The sequence below is a fragment of the Carya illinoinensis genome, chromosome 16 (genome assembly GCF_018687715.1).
Source record: "Carya illinoinensis cultivar Pawnee chromosome 16, C.illinoinensisPawnee_v1, whole genome shotgun sequence".
Lineage (NCBI taxonomy): Eukaryota > Viridiplantae > Streptophyta > Magnoliopsida > Fagales > Juglandaceae > Carya > Carya illinoinensis.
Genome location: NC_056767.1, coordinates 5,622,883 through 5,646,278, shown reverse-complemented (window position 1 = coordinate 5,646,278; position 23,396 = coordinate 5,622,883). Strand labels below are relative to the sequence as shown.

Genomic DNA, 23,396 nt, shown 5'->3' with positions numbered 1-23,396 from the left:
TCTTAATTTTTTGAATCCAAAACACATTGATGCATAGAACTCAAGACAACATCAACAACAATGGGATTAGTGGACTTGAACAGTACAACAATGTAATTTGCAACCATAGAAAACAAGTTAAAATCTTCATATAATATGCCTTGATCATCTTTAAGACAAGACATCAAATTACGCTAACATTGCTGAGAAGCCTTAAAATGAAAACACTTCGTGTTTTGGTCCCCAGCTCCCAACCAATTCACTCTAGATCTCTGTTCCCACATCAGCTCCTCCTATTCCAGCAAAAAATTAATATCCTTTTTGACATTACACATGGCTTGATAGAAATGTGTGGGTAAAGCCTATAAAAGCTCGAACTCCCTGCATTTGACAACCAAATTTCTCTGCACATTTCCAAAGTGGGGATGACTCCAAGCTCTTAGACTAGACCCACATTGCCTCAATATCTCAGTTAGGGGCTACATTTTATGCAAATCCCATGTATTTTCAATTGTCTCCTCACATCCCTTGTAACTATCCACATTACCTCAAATTTGAATAGTTGAACAGGATTATATGCATAACAGCCCACATCCATAGTATTCAACATCAAACAACTGTGGTTTGATATAGACGTAGCAATGTTTCAGATTTTACGCATGGGATATTGTTCTAGAACAATCAACAGTACTTGTAAAGCGATCTAATCTCTGATGTATTAAGTCTCCCCCTTCTCTTAAATTACTCCATGTAAATAATGGCCCCACTGTATCAATACTCTTCAAATGACAGTAATCTAGTGCAGACGAGAAATCAAGCATCTACTTAAAAGGCCTTACCCTCGCACCCAATTTCTCAGAATGCTTGAAACATGAAGCATTATTAGTTTACTCATATAATAGAAATTTCCATCAGCGCGTGCAGGAGTTTGCTCATTTCCCCTTCCCATATCTCCTTTCAAATTTGTTCCTTGTTTCAACTAATTTTGCTACGTCGCACATTCTACTTTGAGAAATGCTGTATGTCCCAATAAAGTGTCCCGATTGTGTGTCTTAATAAAATATTTTTATAAAGTGATTAAGAAAGAGTTTTTTTGTGATTTGAAATTTGAATTACTAATTGTTTTGAAAGCGGCTGCTTTATAAAGGGTATTGATTTGAGAAGAGAACAACAAAGGAAAGACAATATGATATAGACTAGTTTGGATTCAGAGACGAGAGAATGTGATTTTAGATAAAAGATGAAAGTTGAATAAATTATTTTTAGAATATTATTATTGTTTTAAGATTTAAAAAAGTTGAATTATTTATTATATTTTATATAAAAATTTAAAAAAACTATAATGATGAGATGAGATAAAATAAAATATTTCTGAATCCAAATGGACATAATTTACCTATAACAGTTACCTCTTTTATGAGATGACGTGGGATTATAAAGATTTTGGAAGTGGGAAACGACAAAGAAATCAATATGATAAAGGAGAGTCTTTTCAACAAAATGTTCGTTTAGTTTATAATGAAATGGTAAGTGGGGGTTGGGAACCTAGAAATACTTTTTGCAGTCGGCAAATGCAATCGGCGTGCAGTCGGCTGTAAAAAAGTGAATTAATACGGGACCTACACGAAAAAAAATTATTTTTATAACTTTTTTTTATTCATATAGGTCCCCTGAATATAAAAAAAAAATTTATAATTTTTTTTTATTTATTTCGTATAGCCGACTGCACGCCGACTGCATTTGCTGACTGTATGTAGCAAAGCCCATCTATAATTGCCCCAAAATCTTTATATATAGATGCCATATAGTTAAAGAAAGTGTAAAAAGAATATAAATGAGGATTAGTTGAGACTAACGAAGTATGAGTGGTTTGTGTTGGCAATCCTCAAAGAGATTAGTTAAAGTTTTCCATTGCAAGCACATCAAGTGGGCATATTAAGAGAGCATAGCAGCACTACCGTTCTAAAAAATATTAACAATTATCATAATTTTATTGTCAAATATCGTTAAAATAAAAACATTTTTTAGTTTATAATTTTTTTATCTAATTATCACTTAATTATTATCTAAACACAAAATTAATACAGCTTTTACAAATCTTAAAATAAAATACAAAAATTAATACAATTTTTATAATATTTTTATTTTTCAAAATTCTATAAAAGAATAATATAGTTGTGGAATGTTCAAGCGCCGTATAGTCATTTTAAAAAAAATAAAATATATTATTAAAAAATTAATTAATTTTTTATATAAATTCTGTTTTATTTTTTTAAATAATTATATGATACTTACACACTTATAACTATAACTATAACTATAATTTCTCTTCAAATAAAAGACGTACATCATGTTAAATGCATGGTCGGTCTCGTCAATGGATCGAATTTGAGTTTAATGAAATTATGAAAGAATGAGATCGCTCTAAAAATATTTCAAGGGCATGAACGAAGGCGCCGAGTCCAAAAATTACGCTAGACCCGGGAACTGAGTTTTGCCCAAAATCTCTCAAACACCCGAAATTACGACATCCAAAAATACTCCCACTCTCATCCAAAAAAATTGTGTTTTTGAAAACACAGGATGGCGCTCTCTTTCTCATTACAAAATCTCTCACAGCTCAGCTCCAGTGCCGCAGCGCACTCTTTCTTTCTATGCTCCAATACCCAACTGAAAGCAAAGAGTTTGTGGGACTAGGAGTAATGGCGGAGAAAGAGAAATGCGTACATTTCACTCGCGCAGCGAAGAAGAGGGCAGCTGCAACCGAGGATCAGTCTGCCAACAAGAAGCGTGTGGTTTTGGGGGAGCTCCCCAACCTTTCAAACGTTGTTACTGTGAGTCCGAGCGCTGGGGTTGAGCTGTTGAAGCCGAAATGTAAAACAAAAGCGAAGGCCAAGAAAAAGGGATCGACGAAGACCCTAGCAAAGGCAACAGAGGAAATCTCTGAGAAGTTGGACATTAACGGCAAGTCGGATGATCCGCAACTGTGCGGGGCTTATGCATCTGATATTTATGAGTATCTACGCCAAATGGAGGTAAAATGGTGTTTTTATTCGTGGGTTATGTGACAATTTTTAGATCAATTAAAATTTTTTAGGAAATTTGTCCCATGTTCTAGATCCAAGTCTTTTGTGATCTGGGTTTAGCTTGATTATTGGTGTTGGAATTATGGGCTTGGTAATTTTGCATTTGGGGCTCATTCTGACGATGGGGTGGTGTTTCAGATGGAATCTAAAAGAAGACCTTTACCCAACTACCTTGAAAAGGTTCAGAAGGATGTTACTGCCAATATGAGAGGAATATTGGTGGATTGGCTGGTTGATGTTGCGGAGGAATACAAGCTTCTACCAGACACTCTATATCTTTCCATTTCATACATCGACAGATTCTTATCCTTGAATGTTCTCAATAGGCAGAAACTTCAACTGCTGGGAGTTTCTTCAATACTCATTGCCTCGTAAGCTTCCAAATGTTTGCAATTTCCGATACGAAAATTCTGTTTCATTAATATGGGCTTTCCTCTTAGTTGCAATTTTTTGGTTTTCCTATGCTGGTGTGTAGAAAGTATGAAGAGATTACCCCTCCGAAAGTGGATGAATTTTGCGATATTACAGATAACACATTCTCTAAGGCAGAGGTGATTACTTTTTGTAATATCTTTTGATTAATACTCATCCTTCTATCCCATATTGGTCTTCATCTTTTATTAATACGAATTTCGTGGTTATCCTAAAGGTGGTGAAGATGGAAGCTGACATACTCAAATTGCTAATGTTTGAAATGGGCAATCCAACCACTAAGACATTTCTGAGGCAAGGATACTCTTGGGAATTTGTGGATTTTTTTTGTGTTTTTGTAATTGATGATGCGTAAAGGACTAATTTTAAGAATTAATGTATACGTTTGGCTAACTCTGGTTCTTTTTCTTTCCGTTTTGGTTAACAGAATGTTCAATAGTGTTGCTCAAGAAAATTACAAAGTAAGCCAAGTCTCTCTCTGCTCTTGTAAAGGTCTCCTTTATAAATTTCTATATTTGGTTCATTAATTGATTACTTGTTTCCAATCTTCTACAGACTACCAATTGGCAGTTAGAGTTCCTGGGCTATTATCTCGCAGAGTTGAGTTTGTTAGATTATAACTGTGTGAAATTTTTACCTTCCTTGGTGGCTGCATCAGTCATATTTATTGCAAGATTTATTATCCAACCAAAGATGCATCCTTGGGTAAGGGCATGATACTTGAGGCTCACTGATGATTTTATTCTTCTCTTGTTTTTTGGGAAGTACTTACATCTTAAATGCTTTTTCTCAGTCCCCAAAATTGCAAAAGTATACTGGCTATACACCAGTTGATTTGAAGGAATGCGTTCATCTCATACATGACCTGCATCTAAGGAAAAAAGGAGGTTCTTTGCAAGCCATAAGAGATAAATACAAGCAGCATAAGGTATTTATAATTTTATAGTTAAAACTTTATGTTTATAATTTGATATAAATTTGTACATTGTTGAATACATAGTCTAATTTCATCAAGCAATTTTCTTGCGAGCAGTTCAAATATGTGGGGTCTCTGCCTTTACCAGACATACCGACTTCTTACTTTGAGGATATAAAAGAATGACACTGGACTGGCGTTTGGATTGATAGAAGACATTGTAGCAGGAAAAGTTTTGGCTCGTGGGACGGAAATGGGTTTTTTCAACAAAAGTGATAGAAACTGACCAAAAAAGGGTAAAACCATGGGGGGACTCTCACAGTTTTTACTTTTTACCCCTGTGAGAGCCCCATGTGTTTTTACCCCTTTTTTGGTCCGTTTCTGTAGCATCACCCTTTCAGTCTCTGGCTTTTAGTTGCATGGCTGATGTTGATCAATACAAGGGTTAAGTGAACTATACACCACTTGCCATGACTTCTGGCAAGTGGTAACCTTCTTTAGAATGAATGCATAGTTGCAGTGAAAGCAGGATTTCAGATGGCCAAATTTCTGCAGATGGCCAATGAGTGCGAAGTATATTGATATGGCCCATCGGGCAATCTTGCTGGACCTCTCTCTATAACTGGAAAAGCCTGTGAAAGTTTCATGCTGAAGTTAAGCTTAAGCAGATAGATAGATGCCAGTCGGCAGTCAACTATCTCAGCTCATGCACAAGGCCTAAAGCTCCACGGAGGCCCTTGTTGGAATATCAAGAGTTTCCACCTTTTAAACTGGAAACTGTTATGGACGCCACATATATATTATGAAAATTAAATTCCATGTAAATGTCATCCCCTATATGTTCCCACCAGTCATGGATGGTTGAATCCGTAGGTTATTTTTGGTTGTTAAGCTCTACTTCGGTGGGAGTTATGGAGAGCATGAGAACTCAGCTTATAATGGTTTATAATATTATCTAACCGTTTGTATGAAATTGTAATTCAAAGAATTTTCTATTTAGCTCTTGAAAAATTCTATTCATCATTCCTACACTATATACTACATATAATTTTTTTTAATTTTTAATTTTTCTTTAATAAATATGTAGTATATGAATAATGAATAGAATAATTCAATTAGTTTATTAAGAATAAAAATAAAATAAAATAAAATATGTAGTGTGTGGAGGTGATGAGAAGTAAAATTCATAAAATAAAAAATTATTATAAACACAATATTTAATAAAATATTAATTTTTTACTTTAATGGATTTGAATTTAAAATATAATAATATTTTATTAATGAGTTGCATAAAATATTAAAAATTATAAATAGTTGTATTTATAAAAATTATTGTTATACTAAACCAATTCATATGGTGTAAAATTGATTTATAAGATTTAAATTTTAAAATTTATCTTTCAAATTCAATCATATCATTTAAATAATATGTGGTGTAAAAGTTTTTAAACACAATTAAAGTTTTTTGGGATAGATGGGTCTTTGGGGTTTTCAAATTTTATCTAAAGAGTCAACAACAGATAAATAGCCATAGCATATTGGGTATGTCCAAGTTCTGAGTTTTACTTAAGGGATCGTTTGGTTTCATAGATAATATTAATTTATCTCAATTTAATATTTAAATATAAATATTTTTTATTTTTAAATGTTTAACTTTTTTATTTAATTATTATAACTTTTCTAAATTTTCAAATAAAACATAAAAAATAATTCAAATTTTTAAATCTCAAAATAAAAATAAAATTAAAAAAATAATATTAAAATAATATTTTAATTTTATAATATTTTTACTCAATTTTTGCTCTATCCTTTCCCAAAATTCCATAAAAAATTTTAGCTTAAACTATTTACATATTTCTCATCTCATCTATGTAATCAAATGAAGCAAAAAATGATTGTGAGTTGATATTTTGCCAACATACTTTAAAACGAACAAAAAAAAAAAAAAAAACCCTAACTAGATAAGTCATGTAGCATTATAAGTTCATTTTGAAAAATAATGAAATCCATTATTAATAAATTAATCTTTTTATATAAGTCTCATATTTACAGTTATAAAATATATAAGCGTTGTACACTCTTTTTTAAAACTAGGTGGGAGTAACGTGCAAAGCACGTTTATCTAATTTTATGAAATGATTATTTGTAAAAAATAATATATATTTTATAAAAGTTATTGATGTCACTTAATAATTTAAGGCATATTGGAGAAAATAAAAAAAATTAGTTCAAAGTATCATATAATCCAATACATGTTTATAACATCTATAATTTTAGCAAAGATGTATACGAAAAATTTAATAAAAGTCTAACACAAATGATAGTTCAAAATATGTGTCGTTTGATGTTTGTATTATAATTCATCAATTTATGTCATCCTGTAGACAATCAATAGAGACAACATTGAAATTCTTATTTTGCTGTTGGTTGAGTCGATCAGGGACAACATAAAGTTAAAACATAATCTTTTTATAAAATTTGTGGTATAATATTTTCTATATATAGCATATATATAAATCATAAAATATATTTTGAAATTGTTGGCCGAATTTACTCTTTCTTAATTAGCTCAAGGATCACGGCCTTTGTCACGTGCCTATCATAGCAAGCCCACGTATGGAATATGACTTAGCGGAAGCTACGTCCTACAACCATGGGGAAAAAAAATACTTTGATTAAACACACTTGTATTATATATTATATGAGATTTTTAAATTTGGAATACTCAATAATCTGAGTTAATGAAACGTATAATACACGTATATTATACTTAGGGATTCACGTCTTATGCATCTAATACACGTGTATATGTTAAGGAGAAAGAGAAAAATATAATAACTAATCTTTAATTACTTATTATTATATAAACTATTAAGTATTATAATTATTGAGATTAATAAATCATATAACAACATTGAATGCTATCTCTCTCAATATTTATGTCTTCATTTATATGCCAAACCGTTAAAACAAACGGTGTTAACTTTAACGGAAAAACAAGAAAAACCGTTAAAACAAGATTTTCCGTTTCATACACACTTTTTATATATAGAAGAAATAAATAAATACTTTTATATTGGAAGCTGTTGTGGAAGCCATATATAAATTATGAGCATTAATTTCCTTGCAAAATGCATCCCCTATATGTTCCCACCAGTTATGGATGGTTGAATTCATTCTATAATAGAAATTGAGGATTGAGAAGGAGAGACTGAGGAGAGAGAATTTAAGGGTTACATTTTTGCTATTTTTAATTGTTATTAAATACATAATATTTGTCTCTATTTATAGGTAAATAAAGCTAAACAAAAAATGAAAACGTAATAAATCAACGATATTAATTGAGACCAATTGATTTAAATAATAAACTAAATATTGTAGATAATAATTATATTACTATGCATAATAGAATATGAATATATTAAATCATGACTACGGTAATATTCTAATACTTTAAAAAGTTATTTTTGCATAGCATATGTAGGTTGTTAACTCACACCCAACATATTATCCATGTGGAAACTTTTCACATTAGCTATCCTAAAAAATGATTGATGTTTTAAAGTTATAATGAGTTCCATTATAAGTGATGTGTTACACTCTTTTTGGACGTTGAGTTAAGTTGAAATGAGTTGAGTTCTTTATGAATAGTAATTAGTTGAGATGATTGAGTGAATTTTATAGAGTCCACCTAAGATGAGTTTGGATGTTAAGATGAGTTTAGATGTATTTATGAGAAGTTGAAAAATATTGTAGATCCCGTGTGTAAAGAGATATTGATTTGAAAAAGGTTTGTAGGTCTTACGTGTAAAAAGATTTTGAGTTTAATAATTTGAGAATTAGATATTTAGATGTTAGACTCAACTTAAAATTAGACTGAATGAAGTTGATTTTAGTTGAATTTGAGTTCCAAAATGGGCCTTAATACATCGACTTATGAGGAGCTATAGGCAAAATCATACGAGCACAAAGGAAGAGAATATGAAATAATGACAGAACATAAGTCTATCGTGATGTTTTAATCGAGTTTCAAGAAAGGCGCGTTTGTATCTCAAAATTTTGTCAAAAGAGCTATAAAACTGTAGTTTGAGGAACCTGTTTTGCGGAAAAGTCTCAAATTTCAATAGCGAGACAATAGGCCAAACGTGTTAAATAACTGACACCTAACGTTCAAGTGTCGTTGGTTACCCGCCAATCATACTACTAAAAATAGGTAGTTAAACTTCAACTGACACAAATAACATAGCTTGTGCTCTTCCAAACCTACTAGTCTTCCTCTCACACATTCTTCACTCCAATAGACCAGTAGCTCTCATCTTGCTCCTCTCTCCGCCAAAGTTTTCTCTCCCATTCTTAGAGAGAGAGGGCAATGTACCGGCAGCTCCTGACGACGATGCCTTCAACGAGCCATTATCGCCGGTGGCCATGGTGGCGAGAGACCTGGGCTCACCTGCTGGCTCCTCTGACCATTTGGCTATGTGGCATGTAATTTGACATCTTTGACGATTTTCTTTTAACAGACTACTTGAATCTCAAAATGGGCATTTTTTGCAGTTTCCGTCAGCATCCGATATGGGTTTTATGGGGATTCCCGGATGGTGCTTGGACCGAGCTCCTCACGGTTGATGCAAGCAAGCTCTGTTTTTGTGGAACAAGTGGAAGTCAGAGATGATGCTAAGAAAGGGGTCCTTCTTTATTCCTTCTCCGAGAAACCTAACTTGAGCTCCCAAGCAAATTGGAGTGTATCAAACTACATGACTCTTACATCCCACAGCCGCAAGGTAGGAAATTAACTTTTTTTTTTTTTTTTGTGTGTTGCTACAATATTAACGCTCTGTTTTGTTCTTTTTCTTTTTCTTTTTTCCAGGGATTTTTCTTGTGGTTGAACAAGGGATCAACAATCCGTATAACTTGTGAGGCTCCAACTAGAGCTTTAAATCGACTGCAAGTGGTTTTGAAAGGTTTTTTCAGCTCTAACGGCATTTTCTCCTACATTTCATCTAGAATGTTGAACCGACCATTTACAGATAAATACATCTAATACAGGAGAGCGGACAGTCAACACATTATTGCCAAAAGCGACAAGTTCCCCTGACGCCCTTGCACCCCATGAAGCAATAGAAGGTAACCAATCTACTAAATCAAGATATACTTGAGCAACTTTAGTTTAATCCAGTGCAAAACTATGCATTTCGGCTGAATTTGGGCTGTAATCAGTTGCTGTTGTATTGATAATACTGGAAAAATGTTTACCCAAGCCGGATAAGAATTGAGGGCTTTAAGTGGGAGAGAGATGCATGGAGTGGGTCATATAGCATTTAACTCGGTCACTGAAACACACGGGCAACAGTAAATGTGTATGACTTACTTCGTGTGTCTATCGTCTCCTCACTTGAGACTTCTAGTTTACTTGAGACTTCTAGTTTCAGGTAAGAAATTGAAGAGATTTTGATTCGACAATGCTAATGGATCTTAAAGGGAAATAAATTGCTTTCTGAAATTTTTTGATTGCTTGATTGCAAAACCAGTCACAGAAACTAGAAAATAAAGGTGTTGGATCGAGACAGGTTGACAAATCCATGAATGATTCATTGCGTGAATACTACCTTGGCAGGTGAAGAGGCAGAATACAGCATCGAGGAAGATGACAAATACTACCTTGGCATCATCAACACGAATCCTAGAAGCATAATTATAAACATGAGAGTGAATGTTTCAGCTAAGATATATGATACTTCTAAAGCTAAGAGCATGTGCTCAACACTAACGGGTTCGTGTCGGATCAACCTTCTATTCCCCGATACTCAATATGTCGTACTCGCCACACCTGACGATGTGAGGCCTCATCACTTAGCTGCCAATACAATTTTCTCAAGTTATTAACAAATTGCCCCAAACTAAACTCATCAATTCATTGCAGGGGGGCGGTGATGATTGGTATATTGACCTTTCTTTTGTGGCACGACTGGTAACATACATTGCAATTTTAGGTACAACACCAAAGAAGAAGAAGGAAAAAAAAAATAGATTCACTGGTTAATGGTTCCACTCTTTAAGAAATCTCACCTTTGTCTGTGGTCTTGTTTGTTACATTGCAGGGTTTTTAGTAATCGTAGTATATCTGATATTGAAATACCTTGGAGCCTGTGATGGAGAGAGTACCACAGTAGATATAGCGGTACCAGAAGAGCGGGAAGTAATCGAGACTGACCATATAATGCCAGTGAAGCCGAGTCGGAGCACATATGGAACAGGTGAAGAAGGGGAAGATTCAGAAGCAGATAGTAGCTGCTCGGAGGAATTATATGATGCAAAACTATGTGTAATTTGTTACGATGAGCAACGCAACTGCTTTTTTGTTCCTTGTGGCCACTGTGCCACCTGCTATGAATGTGCATCAAGGTAAATATATCAGGTGTTTCATAGTCTCTAAAGATGTAAATTTTTCTGGAGGTTTGATTGGATTCAATCGTGCAGGATTATGGACGGGGAGAGCAAAGTGTGTCCAATATGCCGGCGGCTTATTCACAAATTGAGAAGATTGTTTCACTCTTAGAGCTAAATAAATGAGCCAGTGAATCTGTGATCGCCCTTGTAACGAGATTTTATGCCAGGAAAGAAGAATTTTACATTTTGCAACAACCCCCAAACTCTGTGATTACCCTTGTAATTGAGAAGATTGTTTCACTCTTACATTTTACATAAATGCCGATACTTTTAGTATTCAAGGTCATGTATACTAACTGCTACAATTTGCAACAACCCCCAAACTCTGCCGAGTAAAAATTTGTAGCAATCTGCTAGGACTTTATCATGCTAGCAGCCGTTTGCCACGACTCTGGCAGCAACTACCGCATGCATGGCTTCAGAGTGCACACCTGGTGAACCGAGGGAAGCACAAGCCTCCATCCGTCGTGGTAGTCGCCAAAGCCTAAAGTCAAAGCTGTTGATCTAGTTATCGTCATCATTGAAGGAGACTCACTAAATGTATCACTACCATCCAAGTCTCGTTAATGACTTTCAGTATTTCATTGCTTCTTCTGCCTGCAAAGTTTTCTGCACAAACGAAATTGTAGGAAACATTTCCATTTAGCAGTTCCATCTCATGTCTTCCAACCACCGCATCACTGTCCCCTTGAGACCCTTGTAACCATTTTATATTCTCTTTTACTCGTTAAAAAGAAATGATTATCGCATCCAAAACACGTGAACCTGAATGAGAATATCAAGCAGTGGCGTGTAGACTTTCTCAAGGCTAATAAGACGGAGAAACTCATCAAGAAACAATACGATTTATTATGTTATCAGAGAACCACTGATACAAATAGTACATTTTTATTTTCGATTTCCATTCAGTAACCTCCATCTGTTATGGAACAGTTAAAGCACAAATAAATGATGGCAAAATACCTCAGTGATACGAAAGCAATAACTTTGTTTATGAGCAACAAATTCTGTGTGTGTTTGCAATGGAACTAATTCCAATATACCAAAATTTCTTATTAACTCATTGTTCTAAAAGGATGTTCCCCGAGGTTCCATATCTCATCAAAGAAACCACATCTCAAATTTGGTAGCAACTTGAACACATCACCTACAGAGGTCCCGGAAAGCTTCCATTCTCCCTTTGTTCGTTCCATCTATCAACCTGGCAAAAAAAAGAAAAAAGATTTTAGAATCTATGAAACATTGTGATCAATTGACCAATCAATGCATCTTTATACTATCGCCAGTTCATAGTTGATCTAGCTGCAAACCCTGATCGGAAAGCAATGCCTTCTTGTGCTAGTTAATGAGTATGGAGACCATTTGTGCTTATACTCCCGTTTCTACTGTGTAACTAGATACTAGTCTCTCTCAGCAGCATCAAATTCTCACTATTTGATTCAGAGGTACATTACCACTCAAGAAATTGTTGATGTTTATACAGTACATAGTGTCAATCAACAATACCAAGTCCAGATTCTGATACACTGCATCAGCTCTACAAAAGCCAAACCTCCAGGTAAGAGGTGTTAATTCTTACAATCTAGGTGTGTACCCTCCTCCACCCAGGGCACTCCCCCTCCCCTCCCCTCAGGAAGTCAAGACTTCCTGGACACCCAGAGCCAATAAAAAAACTTTTGCAATAAACTTTCTCATTGGTTTCAGAAGCAATTAAACATCATCAACACAAAGTGAGTATACCAGGACCTCAATCAGATTGGGTTTAAGGTACAAGACATATAAAAGCAGTTTGGAAATAAAACCCGTGGAAATTTATCTAACATCTAAGCAATTAGAACATACCTTAAAGATGAATGAAAAGAAAAGATAAAATAACAGTGTTGTGTGTATGCAAAAGGATAGAAGACACATACCCATTCACCTGGGCAAAGGGCACGATAATATTTTGCAAACTTATCACACTCTGAGGCACCTTCCCCCTTTGCAGCTATGCACCTATAAAAGATCAGATGAGATGAAATAACCAAAATAAGTTAAAAAAGTTAACTGGAAATCATAGAAGAAGTTTTAACTTACCGATGATACTCAACATATCGAGTAAAGCAATGCCTCGTTTGATTCGTGGTGGGGAAGCGAAAATCTGCAGGTGCTGTCTCAAGCTGGATAACCACAATTCAAAGTGAACAAAAAGGAGACATAAAGATGGAATACCGTGCAAATGATGCTGTTAGGTAGCAACAGAAAGAAATTATGACTTAATGATCTAGGCATGGTAACCTTAATCTCTGGTGTTTCTTCAATAGCATCTTGATCACCAGCATTCTCCTCCTCAGAACTTTCACTGGTTGCTTTGGTTGCCTCAGAACTTTCACTGGTTGCTTCGGTTGCAGGTGGAGCAGCTTTACTAATGTTTTCAACAATATCAGAATAATTGGCTTCAGGGCTCTCTCCAGCAGGAGGGGTTACTTCACTGCTTGTTTCAGTGGCAACCAGGTTAGCGTCAGTACTTTCTTCTGCAGGAGCAGGTGAATCCTCAGCTTTATTGGGGACAACTTCCTCAGCTGCAGTAGCTACTGGGTTCTCAACCTCTTTTTCTTTGTCTGATATTTTTTCCTCCTTCAATAAATATTGCTGTAACTCAAAGGTGTAAGTCAGAAATGTTTCCCTTCCAATTACGGAGGAAAGGATTCCACAAAATAGGCTAAAATGGGAATTTTTTTATTAGTGAAATCAGAAATTGCATGGCATGAAAATATGATGTCAAGCCCAGGAATTGAGACTCTGAAAAATATCCAATAAATCCTTTTAATAAGTAAAAAGTCCAATAAACTTAATCAGTCCTCCTAAGCTCATGCTGGAATTTAAGCAGAGGAACTAGAGTCAAAGTTATTGCAATTAGTATTCTGAAGCAACAAGACCGACCAAACATGTTGGGAATGTCATTGCAGCATTTTTTTTTTCTCCTTTTTGATTGGTAAGCAAGATTTCATTGATCAAAAGAATAGGCAAAAGCCCAAATATACAGAACAAATACAAGAGCAACGCCTAAGAGTGCTTAGTTTAAAGATACAAGACAGTCATGAAACCAAGCCATGAAAATCAATCACAATCAACCAATGGAGTAAAGTATTGAAAAATAGACTTTTAAGCTCATCCATTAACTGCACTTGAATCTTCAAGACTTCTTTCATTCCTCTACCTCCAAATACACCACCATAAACATATTGGAACCATCTTCCAAATTGAGGCGATCTGAAAGTTACCCTGAATGGCTTTCCAAAAAGATAGGAGGTCCACTACCCGTCTTGGCATCACCCATACTAATCCCACCCGAGCAAAAACATCATTCCACAATGTCCTAGCAATCTCACGATGAAGTAGGAGATGGTCAACCGACTCTCCACTCTTTCTACACATACAACACCAATCCATGACTATGATTTGACGTTTCCTTATATTGTCTAGAGTGAGGATCTTCCCTAAATAAGCCGTCCATAAAAATTATTTTGCCTTTAGGGGCGACTTCACTGGTGTGAGGATTGTACACCCAAAATCTTACCAACATCAAAATGAAACCAAAACATCCTACAAATTCACCCCATATGTAACTGCTTCAAATGATATCAAATTTTGGATTAATTGTTATTTAGTTAGGTTTATTAAAAGGTGATGTCCTCCTTATGAAGGAAGCCAACATAGATAATGAATGAGTTGATGTCTTTAGTGACCCCTCAATATGACACAACAAATTTTAGAGTTAAAAGACAAACTACTGTTTCTGAGCATCGTTTGCCAAGATTTTCTTTTCCCCCAAAGTAATAGAAGTAGTTCTAGCATATCACTGGACACTTATGCTTAGGTGTCGCTCTTGTATATGTCCTGCGAACTTGGGTTATGCCTACCTTTACCATTAATAAATCTCTTTGTTTACTGATAAAAAAGGAAAATAAAAAATTATCCAAAAAAATGGAAAGAAGAAAGAAAAAAGCTCAATATTTTTTTTTTTTTTTTCCTTTAATTTCTATTGGAACTCCATGGTTTTACTGAGATTAGTATTAGGGTCCCCCGCCCGCCCTCAGCCCACATATCTGTTTCCTATTTTGTAGGATGAAATTTAACTTTCCCAGAAAAAGGAAAGTCTTAGATCCTATCATGATGTTCTTAAAATATATCATGCAGTTTTTAACAAAATCTTGGTACTCTATGATCGAAGCACCGATATGTATCTCACCTGATATCTCATCGAGGTGCAAAGAATAACGTATCATCAGCAAGTAACTATGCACTCACGGGGCTTAGTGTAATTGACCAAACACAAATTTGAAAACTTTGATTAATTCTAAGAGTTCACTAAATCGAAAATCTGAAACAATAATTTTTTTTTTTGGGCACTAGGTGTCCAGGAACCGACTAATTCCAGGGGTGCATAGGCACTCGGTAAGGAGTTTCCCGCAAATATACCTCGGATAATTCAAGGAAAAAATCCTCTAATCAGATGGTGATAGAGATTGTTTGCCCCCAAGAAGATTTGAACCTTAGTTGCATTTCATATGGAAAAGATGGTTTATCAATGCTCAGAATCGAGAGCAAAAAAATTATGCTCCAACATTCACATTATGAAACAAACATATTTAATCAATCAACTTACTTTCGGAAGAGTACAAATTAAAAAAAAAAAAAAAACAAAACAAAACTTGGATCGTTTCCCACATCCATCTGAACAGATCCATTCTAGTCTAAGAACCCAGTGCACAAGATCGAAGATCCATGCATGATTAAGAGAAAGAATTCACCCGAAAAAAAATACAAATCAAGAACCAAAACAGATCCACCTCAAGCCAATTTTGACGTTTGTTTCACTCAATAAGGCTACAGACTTTGGGTAGTTTAGAAAATAAAAGAAAACATAAGAATATTACCTCAGAAAGGGTTGGGATTTCGTGGCTTTGGGCTTCCGCCATTTCGATGGAAGAGAATGCGATGTGTTCCACAACCACAGCTAGGTGTGTAATGGGTCTGCGGTGTGTCGGGGGGGGGGGGGGGGGGGGGGGCGGGATCGGCGTCTAGGGGTTAGGTTGTGAAAGATGGTATTTTTATTTTCGTAACTGGTTGTTTGTTACGGCGATTGGTCAATCTTCTTTCTGACACTCTAACGGGGAAAGTCCACTCGGTTCTTCCACGTGTCAACTTTGTGACTTCACACACTACCTCGGGTGGTCCATTTTTTGCAGTGGATCTAGGACCATTCTCAGTAGACCTTTAACTATGGAGTTTTATTGGTTACATCTATACTTCGTCCATCAATTCACGATAATTTTTTTACTAAAAAAAATATAAAAAAATTTTTAAAATAGAAGAAAAGTTTTTATCTCATAAAAATTATTTCTATCTTCAATTTAAATAGTTTCATTAAATATATACATTACATATCAATATTGGTAAAAAATTGGTATACAAAATGTACTTACAAGAAGATTTTTCATTATCCATATTTCATTTGATTTGGAATGTATAAATGATAAAGAAAGTGTTGGATAAAAGTAGAAAAAAAGATAAATAAAGAAGGGAGAGGGAGATAAATTTTGAAAAAAAAGTATGCATAGCTATGTCAATCTACATTAAGATTGTTATTGCAGCAACCTTGTTTGTTTTTACAGATGAAATGTAATGAGTTAAGATTAAAGTTAAAAATTAAATAAAATATTATTAAAATATATTTTTTTAATATTAATTTTATTTTAAAATTTGAAAAAGTTGAATTGTTTATTTTATTTTATATAAAATTTTAAAAAAGTTGTAATGATTAGATAAAATAAAATGAGAAGAGTTGTAAAAACAAACGAATCTAATTTGATAGAGTTTTTACATAACATAGTCCTTTGCAAAATTTTATAACAATAAAAATTTTGTAATGATAGATTACATTAAACTATGTTAATGTATAAATTTTTTGTCTAAAAGTTATATATTGATCAAATATTTCTCATTTTACACATAAATATAAAATTTATAATCTATTGAAAATGCTCAAAGAGCGGGTTTGCAAGATTCAGAACTATGTTGTGTTGAGTGCAACAACATGGGATTCATTTGGCTTCTAAGTTCGAAAATTTCTCACATGGCTCTTTGGAAATCATAGATCATGCAATCTTTATTAATGATTTAGTAAAGAAAAAATATAGTTGCAAGTACAACTGTGCACTAAATATGTGCACCAATATAATGTGATTAGTCAAAAAGTAGATTTTATTGAAAACAATGTTAATTTAAATTTTAAGTATGAATAAATCAGTATTGGTACACATATTAATATGCAACTGTGCTTGTATATAGCAAAACTCTTTAGTAAATGCAGTTTGGAGACATTTCTTATCGTTCTTTGTCGGGTTGGAAGGAAATGATTACAACCTAGTGGAAAATTTTCGTACTAATATTGCGAATAAGTTTTAAATAGATAAATTCCTTGCAAATTCTTTATAAAAAGTTGAATCTAAAATTTGATGCCTCCCTCTATGTTGTCGAAAATGTTTAATTTTGTTAGAAAATGTTAAGAATATAATATAAATAATTATATATATATATCTTCTCATTAGTTTAAGTTTTTGAATATAAATAATTTAATTTTTTTAAATTTTAAAATAATAATAATATTAAAAAATAATATTATAATAATATTTTATTTAATTTTTAACTTTTATTTAAAACCATTTCATTTCATCTATGAATCTAAATTAATTTTTAGTATTATATAATATATTAGATTTTTTTATAATAAAAATTAATTTTATAATATAATATATCATGTTAAATTACCGTTAATTTGTAAATTTATTTTAAATTTTATTAAAGCCTTATTTTTTGTTTGATAGTGAATCTTAAATGAGTTTTTTTTTTTCCTTAAAAAAAAAAAAATTAATAAACAATATCGATGCCGTGTACCAATTTTGACCGCACGTTGCAGGAAACGATGCCGTTTCTTCTGGTTTACGTTGACGGCGCAAAATAGGAAAATTAATAAATATTCCATCGTGTCGCTGCGCTCGTCCCCTGAGACACAATTATTCTTGCTTTCCCCTTCTTCGGATCACTGACTCGGCGAAATCTTGCTGTCTCCCTCTTCTTTTTTTTTTCAATTTGAGATTCTATTGATCGGAATATAATCTCCATCCATCGATCTGCTTCGTAGCGGGGTATATTCTTTTGAAATTTTAAATGGCTTCGAGTTTTGATCGGTGGGAGAAAGATCCTTTCTTCTCTGCCGCAGATGAAGTTCAAGAATCGGCCGACAGGTACTCCATTAATTTCATCTATCAACCATTTTCAATTTCTCTGATGGGTTTTTTCCTTCTATCTTTTTTTTTTTTTTTTTTTTTTTTGGGTTTCCTATTTGCAGTCTGTAGTTTGCCCTAAAATTTTTATATTATTTGTTTGGTAGCCAAGAAAATGTTCTGAAATAATAAGTAAAATTAATTTTAATTTTTTTATTGTTAAAAAATTTACGCGAACCTGTTTGTTCCATCGGGCCCCATATATGATTAAGATTTTTATTTTTCACAACCAAATGTAGCGTGTTCGGTTCTTTGCCTATTGTCTATATATGTGGCTCTTTGTTGGACTCAATCACAGGCTGAAGTATGGCTATTCATCGAAGGTTCCCTGTCACTTTGAACGTTAAATGCTGAGTTTGGGCTTGGTTGTCTGTAATATTATTTAATTCGTATTTCTATTCTTGTGAAGGATGGAATCTACGTATAGAACATGGATTCACGCAGAGAAAGACGCGTCTAGCATGTGGGATTCTGAAGAACTCCGCCGGGATCTTCATACCGCCCTTGGCACTACCAAATGGCAGGTAGTCTCTCACCTTCTGTGTGTGCCTGTGCATCCGCACGCATACTCAGCTCATTTATATTGGATATTTAAGTGATTGGTGCTGTACTCCTATCAGTATATTGAATATTTAATTGAAACTTTTGGGGGAGCAATGCAGTTAGAAGAGTTTGAACGGGCTGTCCAGTCCAGTTACGGGAAAAACTCAAGTGATGATGCAAGAGGCCGGCACCATGAGTTTATTATCGCAATTGAAGACCAGATTTCAAAAATTGAAAATTCCTTAAGGGTATCCAATCTTTCAGAGGGCAAGGCATCATTGCCTTGGGTAAGATTAGATGAAGGTGAGCGCAATGAACTTGCATTGTTTCTTTCAGGACCTTCAACCTTTGTAGACAAAACCACCGTAAAAAGTACTACTCAAAAGGATATTGAGAATCCGCGAGTGACAGATAAAGGGTCAGAACATGATTGTTCAAAGAACTCACAGGATTCAGCTGAGCGGGATTCTGTGGAGGCTAGGGAAGACAAATCGCATGGGCATAGGAGGACTGCTAGTGCTAGTGCTGACATTGGTGCTTGGAAGATTGTGGTTCCCGATGTCAAATGCCAACAGAGTTCTTCCAATGGGCAGACTGTATTACCTCTTCGAAAGATACCCAGTTTGTCAGGAGTTCTAAGTTCAGTGGAATATGCTTCCAGGTTGAAGTGGTCAAAGAATGGTTTCAGGACGTGGAAGGCAATGGATCACCAACAAGAAGCTGATACGGCATTTTTGCAATCTCCGCAGTTGTCCAGGGTGTGTGCTCAATGACTTCAATCTGTTTCTGAGCTTAAGACAAAGTTTAGTTGTTGATTTTTATATCTGCAGTTTTGTCTTCATTATGATTTTTTCAATTCTTTTCTTCCCCAAAAAAGGGCATTAATGTGTGCTATGAAAGAAGTAAGAGTTGCCTGGATGGTTGCGATGATTGTTATGATAAGCAACTTTATGGCTGGTATGGAGCTATTCAGAGACAGCTTCAAAGATCTCAGTACCAGATGCAATATAGTCGGCCTGTTCAAGTGATTTTTTGGATTGCTCTTCTCATCTTTTTGATTGGTAAGTTTTGCTGAAATCTTTCACAATTTTTTTTGTTCATGTTTAGAAAAAGTTCACGTCTGCATCTTGATCCTATGTTTGTTACCCTTTATCCTGTTTTGTTTTGGTTGATCAACATATTTATGTTGTACAACTAACAAGCCAGGTCTGGTGATCTTGAAACTTTGCCACCACTGTTGTAATATTAAAATTGCATGCATAATAATAGTCTCTCTTGTATACTACCTGTGTACTTGGTTGCACCTTTGCGCTTATTAATGAAGATCTTATTACCTACCTATATATATTTACACCCATAAAATGCTGCTGTTTTTCTTTTTACAAACTTCCACCACTTGTACATTGTCTAGTTTTTTTTCTCCTCTTACATTTATCTATCTCAAGCTTCACTCATGACTTAGAAGGAAGGCAGATTTGATGATGCATTCATTCATAATTGGGATTGGTGATTAAGAAACACCATTTCCCATGGTTCCACATGATATGAATAAATGATATATAATTTTGCTAAACAAATAGATTTTTGCATGCCAGCTAGTGGAATAAAAATCATTGTCCTACACTTGCCGCCAAGTACTATTTCTTTGCCAAGTTTTTGTTGAGGGAAGATGCTTGAGGCATGTGGCACTAGCCTAATATGGCACGTTTCAACAAGATAGATGCCTTCACTCATGTCTACATCTCCAATTTCGTCTTCATTTGGCCATCTTTTTATGCACGTTTGAGTGATTGCTTAAAAAGTTTGTTCGAATATGTGCACCTACTAATCTAGCAAATAGAGAAATGAAAGTTGCAACAGAGTGGGAGAACATAGAACAATGGTGAGAAAGCAAAAGATAATAGGACTAAATGTTCAAGAACTGTTTGAAAAATCCAGTCTGTCTCCTGAATTTAAACAAGTCTAAGAGAATTTATTTTTGGTTATTCACCTCAGATTTTTTTTTTATTTAATTTTGGTTATGTAATTGGTCTTATGATCATAAATGAAATGCATTGTCGAAATGAAATTAAGTTGCCTTTAGAGTTCTGCATAATATTAATGTGTCAAAAGGGATGTAATAACTTTAACATCTATTTTAATATCTCTGTTCAAACTTCCACGCCATACAATTCTGTTTTAGATTTTTGCTCTCTTATGATGATCAAAGGGGTTTCAAATCGAATCAAGTTGCCTGACGAGTTTTCCTTCTCAATTTGGTATTTATGAATGATGTTACCTTTTATTTTAAATTTTAGTCTATGTCACACTTGTTGATGTGGCAAGTTTTATATGACTTCATATGCTTACTACTTAAATAGATAGCTACTTAACATGTACCGCAGTGGCAGGTGTGAGTGAGAAGACAAAAATCTAAGATAAAGAACAACATTTGTCAATATCAATTTGTGTCAAAAGAGGTGTAACTTTGGACTTGAAAAGTGTAACTTTTGCATCTATACATATATATTTTTTTCTTTAAATTGATTTTGTTACAAATGACTTCATCTATTGAAAATTCTATGTTGTAGCGTGATTGTTCCAATTTCATTTAAAGCTTATACTTCTGTAATTCTAAATCGAGCGCCCTAGGATGGAGTTATGTCCATGTTATTTTCATTCATGGAGGCTTATGCTTTTGTTTCTCCCCACAGTTATAATATCATGTGCGCTGTAAAAGGGATCCATCGATATTCTCCATCTGGGATTTAGTAGTGGATGGCTGTCTAGAGGATCTCGGGGAATTTGAATGAATGAACATTGTTTGGCTGTCACTGGAGTTCCAATGAAAGGTAGGCCTTGTCATTCTTTCTCACATAATGCCACGTTTTAAACCTGTAAGCTTTTGAGTGATTACAGCAGAGTGACACCCTACCACCCACCCCATCCCCCACGCTTTGATTATGCTTTTTATTCTCTCTCCAATTTTGATTTCTTATGATGGTTAAACTGTCATAAGAGGCAAGGAGACGGCAAAAGAAAGTTGGCTTAGGGTTGTAATTCAGAATATGTTAGTTAGCCTTCTGCTTCTGAAGATGTAAAATATATAAATATTTTAGTGGAATTTCATTTGAATTTCTAGCTGGGTGTAGCATGTATATATCTATTTAAACTTCCTCATTTACTTTTATTTATTTTTGTCATCTCTCCCTTGTAATTGTTGTAAAATGTAAGACATTATAGGGACTTGTGGGATGTTGGTGCATGCATGAAACAAATTTTTTTTTTTTTTTTAAGTAAGATTTTTATTAATGAAAAGATAGGGGTATTGTCCAGAGTGCACAAGTTGTAGATATGCGGAGCACCTAATAATAGAATGAAAAAAAGAGTTGCTAGAGCAACCAAAATGTGTAAAACACCAATGATTAGTGTTAAAAGAAAACAATCCATAACATTCGCCACCGTCTGTTCCTTATCCTCAAAGATCCCATTGTTCCTCTCTCGAAATGCACAAGTAACAAATGTTTGGAATATTCTATAAGAGATCGTACTGGTTAAGGCATTAGAACGATATATTTTAGTACTGATATTGTTTTGTATACTTTTTCGAAATAGTCGATATTTGAATAAATTATATATAAAAATATATATAAATTATATTTTAAAATAATAGTTTATTTATGAATAAATTATATATAAATATATAAATTATAAATAGTCTAATTTAAATTGAGGGTAAAAGAATAATCTTGTAGTTTAAAGAAATGAAAAAAGAAAAAGCAAAAAGGTAAACGCTAAAATATCGATATGGTCGAAACGGTTGAAATTTGACGGGTAAAAAATTATATTTCTAATTGGTTCTGTTTAGCTATTGAGAATTTTTAAATGAGAATTTTGAATTTTAAAATTAAATATTAAAATATTATATTTTAATATTATTATTATTTTAGAATTTGAAAAAATAAGAAAAAAGTTAAATTATTTATTATATTTTGTATTGGAATTTATAAAAGTTAAAATGATATGAGAATTTTATATTTGAAATAAAAATTTTTTTTATAGTTAAAGAATACTAAGTCAAGTCAAAAAATTTTGACCGTACTTGTTGGTACAGTAAAAAAATTCAAAACTATGGAAGTGACGCCCAATCATCATACACAAAGCTTCAGCCTCTCCCTGAGAACAACCTAACATTTCCTTTAAGTTAATATAGGCCTGAATACTGTTCTGGACATAAAGTTTGAATGAAATGAAATATGATATTTTAAATAATAATAAAATTTTTATATTAAAATAAGATAAAATAATTTGTTAAAAAAATATGTTTAAATATTGAGATAAGATACGATAATTTTTAATTTTTAGAATTTAAAAAATGTGTGATCTCATTATTTAACAAGAGTAGTCGAATTGTCTACTATTTATATACTGTTTACTTACCGTTCATATCTACTATTTGTATACTATTTATATACTGTTTATGTATTTTTCATGTCACATTTTTACTGTTTATTATTATTTATTTAGAGTTATTTTTAAAATTTAAAAATTAAATATAATATTTTTAAATAAGAAAAACTAATTAACGGTAGAGATGATATGAAAACATCTCGTTTGTGTTGGCCATCCAAACGGGGCAGAACTAGGTAAGTCACGTTGCAGACGTACGGAGTCGACTCTCAGCAC

At 33.6% G+C, this 23,396-nt stretch overlaps 4 protein-coding genes across 6 annotated transcripts; 3 read left to right on the top strand and 1 right to left on the bottom strand.

Annotated features, from left to right (window-relative positions):
- Positions 1-2,446: 2,446 nt before the first annotated feature.
- On the top strand, positions 2,447-5,386 carry LOC122298526 (putative cyclin-A3-1). Its single transcript, XM_043108319.1, has 8 exons — positions 2,447-3,014; positions 3,204-3,436; positions 3,541-3,616; positions 3,715-3,791; positions 3,925-3,958; positions 4,053-4,202; positions 4,291-4,425; positions 4,531-5,386. Exons 1-8 carry the CDS (start codon positions 2,634-2,636, stop codon positions 4,597-4,599), a joined length of 1,155 nt encoding a protein of 384 aa, XP_042964253.1. The 5' UTR covers positions 2,447-2,633; the 3' UTR covers positions 4,600-5,386.
- Positions 5,387-8,680: 3,294 nt separating this feature from the next.
- On the top strand, positions 8,681-11,141 carry LOC122299349 (E3 ubiquitin-protein ligase APD1-like). 2 transcript variants are annotated; one of them, XM_043109571.1, is made up of 8 exons: positions 8,681-8,894; positions 8,968-9,194; positions 9,281-9,374; positions 9,460-9,537; positions 10,028-10,248; positions 10,334-10,403; positions 10,512-10,815; positions 10,891-11,141. In XM_043109571.1, the coding sequence occupies exons 1-8, from the start codon at positions 8,783-8,785 to the stop codon at positions 10,967-10,969; spliced, it is 1,185 nt and encodes a 394-aa protein (XP_042965505.1). In that variant the 5' UTR covers positions 8,681-8,782; the 3' UTR covers positions 10,970-11,141. The 2 variants fall into 2 exon arrangements, with proteins under 2 accessions (XP_042965505.1, XP_042965506.1); XM_043109572.1 differs by having other exon boundaries at positions 8,681-8,898.
- A 545-nt stretch (positions 11,142-11,686) lies between these two features.
- LOC122299350 (cytochrome c oxidase subunit 6b-1-like) lies at positions 11,687-15,933 on the bottom strand. 2 transcript variants are annotated; one of them, XM_043109575.1, is made up of 6 exons: positions 15,780-15,933; positions 13,138-13,491; positions 12,937-13,019; positions 12,774-12,855; positions 11,968-12,061; positions 11,687-11,935 (listed from the first exon to the last, which is right to left on the bottom strand). In XM_043109575.1, exons 1-5 carry the CDS (start codon positions 15,819-15,821, stop codon positions 12,008-12,010), a joined length of 615 nt encoding a protein of 204 aa, XP_042965509.1. In that variant the 5' UTR covers positions 15,822-15,933; the 3' UTR covers positions 11,687-11,935; positions 11,968-12,007. The 2 variants fall into 2 exon arrangements, with proteins under 2 accessions (XP_042965509.1, XP_042965507.1); XM_043109573.1 differs by having other exon boundaries at positions 11,687-12,061.
- Positions 15,934-17,896: 1,963 nt separating this feature from the next.
- Positions 17,897-22,004, top strand: LOC122299658. Its single transcript, XM_043110056.1, has 5 exons — positions 17,897-18,149; positions 18,598-18,712; positions 18,851-19,489; positions 19,609-19,792; positions 21,425-22,004. The coding sequence occupies exons 1-5, from the start codon at positions 18,073-18,075 to the stop codon at positions 21,445-21,447; spliced, it is 1,038 nt and encodes a 345-aa protein (XP_042965990.1). The 5' UTR covers positions 17,897-18,072; the 3' UTR covers positions 21,448-22,004.
- The last annotated feature ends 1,392 nt before the right edge of the window (positions 22,005-23,396 follow it).